The 3431-nt window shown below is 41.1% G+C and overlaps 1 protein-coding gene across 1 annotated transcript; it reads right to left on the bottom strand.

The window, feature by feature from the left end:
* Positions 1–2131: 2131 nt before the first annotated feature.
* LOC114640771 (olfactory receptor 1052-like) lies at positions 2132–3091 on the bottom strand. Its single transcript, XM_028789837.1, has one exon. It carries the CDS (start codon positions 3089–3091, stop codon positions 2132–2134), a length of 960 nt encoding a protein of 319 aa, XP_028645670.1.
* Positions 3092–3431: the final 340 nt, after the last annotated feature.

The following is a 3431-nucleotide window of genomic DNA, read 5'->3' as shown; positions in this document are numbered from 1 at the left end:
CAAATGAAAAAGCACAATTGACCAAGCAAACATTTTTACATATTTAGCCATCAGAGAGCTACAAATGAAAATGATAAAGATATTTCATCATATCCAGTCAGGATGGTATAGAATCAAGAAAATAAATAAAGAATAAGATAAAATACTGACAGGAATGAAGGTATACAACCTATATAACATATAACATTGCTGAGAACATTAATCAATGCATCAACTATGGAAATCAGGATGAAGATTCCTCAAAGACTTAAAAATAGAACTTCTACACAATCCAGTTGTATAACTTCTGACTATATTTCCACAATTAGAGTTGGTTTACTTATACTAATGTTTATTATGTTTATTACAACACTACTCAAAGAGCCAAGTTGTAGAATTAGCCTAGGTGCCCAAGAGATGAATGGATAAAGAAAATATGACATATATACACAGTGGAATTTTAGTCAACAATAAAGAAGAATGAAATTCTATTGTTTTCAGACAAATAAATTGAACACGAGACCATTATATTAAGAGAAATAAGTAAGATTTATAAAAACAACATTCACATTTTTTCTTTTATATTTGGAAACAGAAATGAGAGGGAGAAGGGAGATGAAAAGGGTTATAGTGGGCTAGGGATTAGCTCAGCTGGTAGAGTAACTGCCTACCATGCACAAATGCCTGGGCTCAATTCCACATCTTCATAAACTGGACATGATGATATATGCCTGTCACATCAGCACTCTAGAAGTGGAGGTAAGCCAATCAGAAGTTCAAGATCATCCTTGGCTATGTAGTGAGTTGGAGGTACATTAAACTCTGACTCAAGGAAAAATAAAAAAGGAAACATAATATCATAAAGGGAGTATATATAAACAAAGTATTTTACATGCATGCATAAAAAGTCATGATGAAAGTGCATTAGTTTGTGTAATTAAAACATGCCAACAGAAGGTTAACAAGTAAAAACCCAGTGCCAGGAATGGGTTACCTCTTGGCAACTGTTGTTCAGTGATGTCCCATAGATCTCCAAAATTACAGGAGATTGCCAATGCTGTTGGTTACCCTTCAGACCTCCCTAGAAGACACCACATACTTGAGTCATAGTACAGAAATATCAAGGATGACTTTAATAATGCTAGAGGATACTGTGCACACTATTGGGAGTGAAAAGTCATCATCAATATTATCTAGCTGTGAACCCTGAGAGCTGAAAATACAACTGGCCTGAAAGACATACCAATTGGTGTAGTAGTGTCCCAAATGTTATGGGAATAACCGATCTCTTTCTGAGTGGATCTAAGTCACACTAGACAAGTTAAAACCCATTCCCAGCATCACTCTTGGGCCAAAGGCCTGTGGTTAGGTAGCTCATAGGTTCTAGAGGAGAGCCTAATACAATTAGTCTGCTGCATGGATTATAGTATTGAACCCATTACTAATGACTTACCATTATAGTCATAGATTAATTCATCTCTCAACTCTCATCAGAAAAACTTTTATTTTCAGTAGATGATAATTAATATAGAGACCCAAGGTACAGAGAATTAAAGATCTTGAAATGCTGAACACAAATGGGGCATCTGTATTACATCTCCTCCTCACAAAGCTCAGGGATCATTGTAGAAGAGAAAGAAGGTAAAGCATAAGAGTCAGAGGTGGTGGATGACTACAAGAAAATTGTCTTCCAGACATAGCTGGGAAGGTACATATGTGAACTCACAGTGGTTGTGACAGCATGCACAAGATCAGTGTGAAATTAATCCAGCCCAAACTCCAGCAAGAAGAAAGGATAGTCATAAAGTCCTATCCCAAGCCAAGGATAGATTGACAACTGATAATTTTCCAGGAAAAGGAAAGCCAGGTTTCTTTAAGACTGTTGCCCTTGGTAAAACAACCACACACCAAGGAAGGGCCACACAGTCACAAATATATAAGCAGCACAAATTGAACTTGATTGATGATTAAAAAAATAAGAAAAAGAGAACACAAAATTGAGTAGATAGGACAAATGGTAGATGTGTGAGGAGTTGGAAGAGGGGTTGAATAAGATTGACACCCACTGTACAAAATTCCCAAAGAACTAGAAAAAATGTTTTAATGTACCAGACAAAAAGGAAAAAAAAGAATGAAAGAAAAGACCAACAATCTAGTTGTTGATCACACTAGAGAATCCATGTTTTACAATAAGCTTCCTAAGGGCACCCTTAACCTCTTTGTTTCTCAGGCTGTAGATGATGGGGTTCAACATGGGGGTCACAACACAGAAGAGCACAGACACCAATATGTCCATGTCCAGGGAGTAGCCTTCCCTGGGTCTGTCATAGTTGAAGTTGGCTGTTCCAAAGAAAACTACCACCACAGTGAGGTGTGAGGCACAAGTTGAAAAAGCTTTTCTCCTGCCCTGGGCAGAGGGAATTCTCAGGATGGCAGAGATGATGAGCATATAGGAGCCTGCAGTGAACAGGCAGGGGCTCAGGCCAATGGTGGCACTGGCCACATGGAGGACAGATTCATTGACAGAGGTGTCTGAGCAGGAGAGCTTCAGGAGCAATGGGATGTCACAGAGGAAGTGGCTGATCTGGTTGGGGCCACACAGAGTGAGTGTGGCTGTCAGTGCTGTGTGAGTCACAGAATTCACCAAGCCACAGAGCCAGGACCCAATCACCAAGCAGACACAGACCTTTGTGCTCATGAGAACTGGATACCGAAGAGGGTGGCAAATGGCCACATATCTGTCATAAGCCATGGCAGCCAAAAGAACACCTTCTGTGCCAGCACATGTCACAAAGAAAAAGACCTGTGAGAGGCAGCCCTCGTAGGAGATGGTCTTCTTCTCCCTGAAGCAGTTCACTAGCGTGACTGGGATGGTGGTGGACGTGTAGCAGATGTCCAGGAAACTCAAGCTGCTGAGGAAATAGTACATAGGAGTGTGGAGGGCAGGGCTGACCCTGGTGGCCACCATCATGAGTGTGTTCCCCAGGAGAGTTGTCAGGTAAATGGCCAGGAAGACCAGGAAGAAGATGCCCCGCAGGCTGGAGTGGTTGGAGAATCCCAGGAAGATGAATTCTGTGACACGTGTATGATTGGTCACTTCAAATGCAGTCATTGCTACAAACAGAGGGCAAAGGACTGAGAGTAAATACTACAGAAGACACTGTCAAACATGGTTCTGAATTACCAGAGCCATGTCCAGTAAAGGCTCATGAATGAGTCCGGCTGGTGGTCACCTGCTGGGCTAGCCTTCATGTGACCAGTATAAAAGGCCAAGCCAAGTTTGGACCCCAGGATTTCCCACAAACCTGCATAGCTGATGAGGGATGAGAACAAATGGAAACACAGTCACAGTCAACACAAATCCCTCAATGCTTGCATTGCTATCAGCTCGTTGTCTCCCAGTCTCCATACTATCCCTCTCTTCCTATTCTCCATTTTTGTAAGCATTTAAA

This window comes from Grammomys surdaster, unplaced genomic scaffold (genome assembly GCF_004785775.1).
Source record: "Grammomys surdaster isolate TR1022 unplaced genomic scaffold, NIH_TR_1.0 125849, whole genome shotgun sequence".
NCBI classification, from domain to species: domain Eukaryota; kingdom Metazoa; phylum Chordata; class Mammalia; order Rodentia; family Muridae; genus Grammomys; species Grammomys surdaster.
This window is presented reverse-complemented; position numbering and strand designations above follow the sequence as displayed.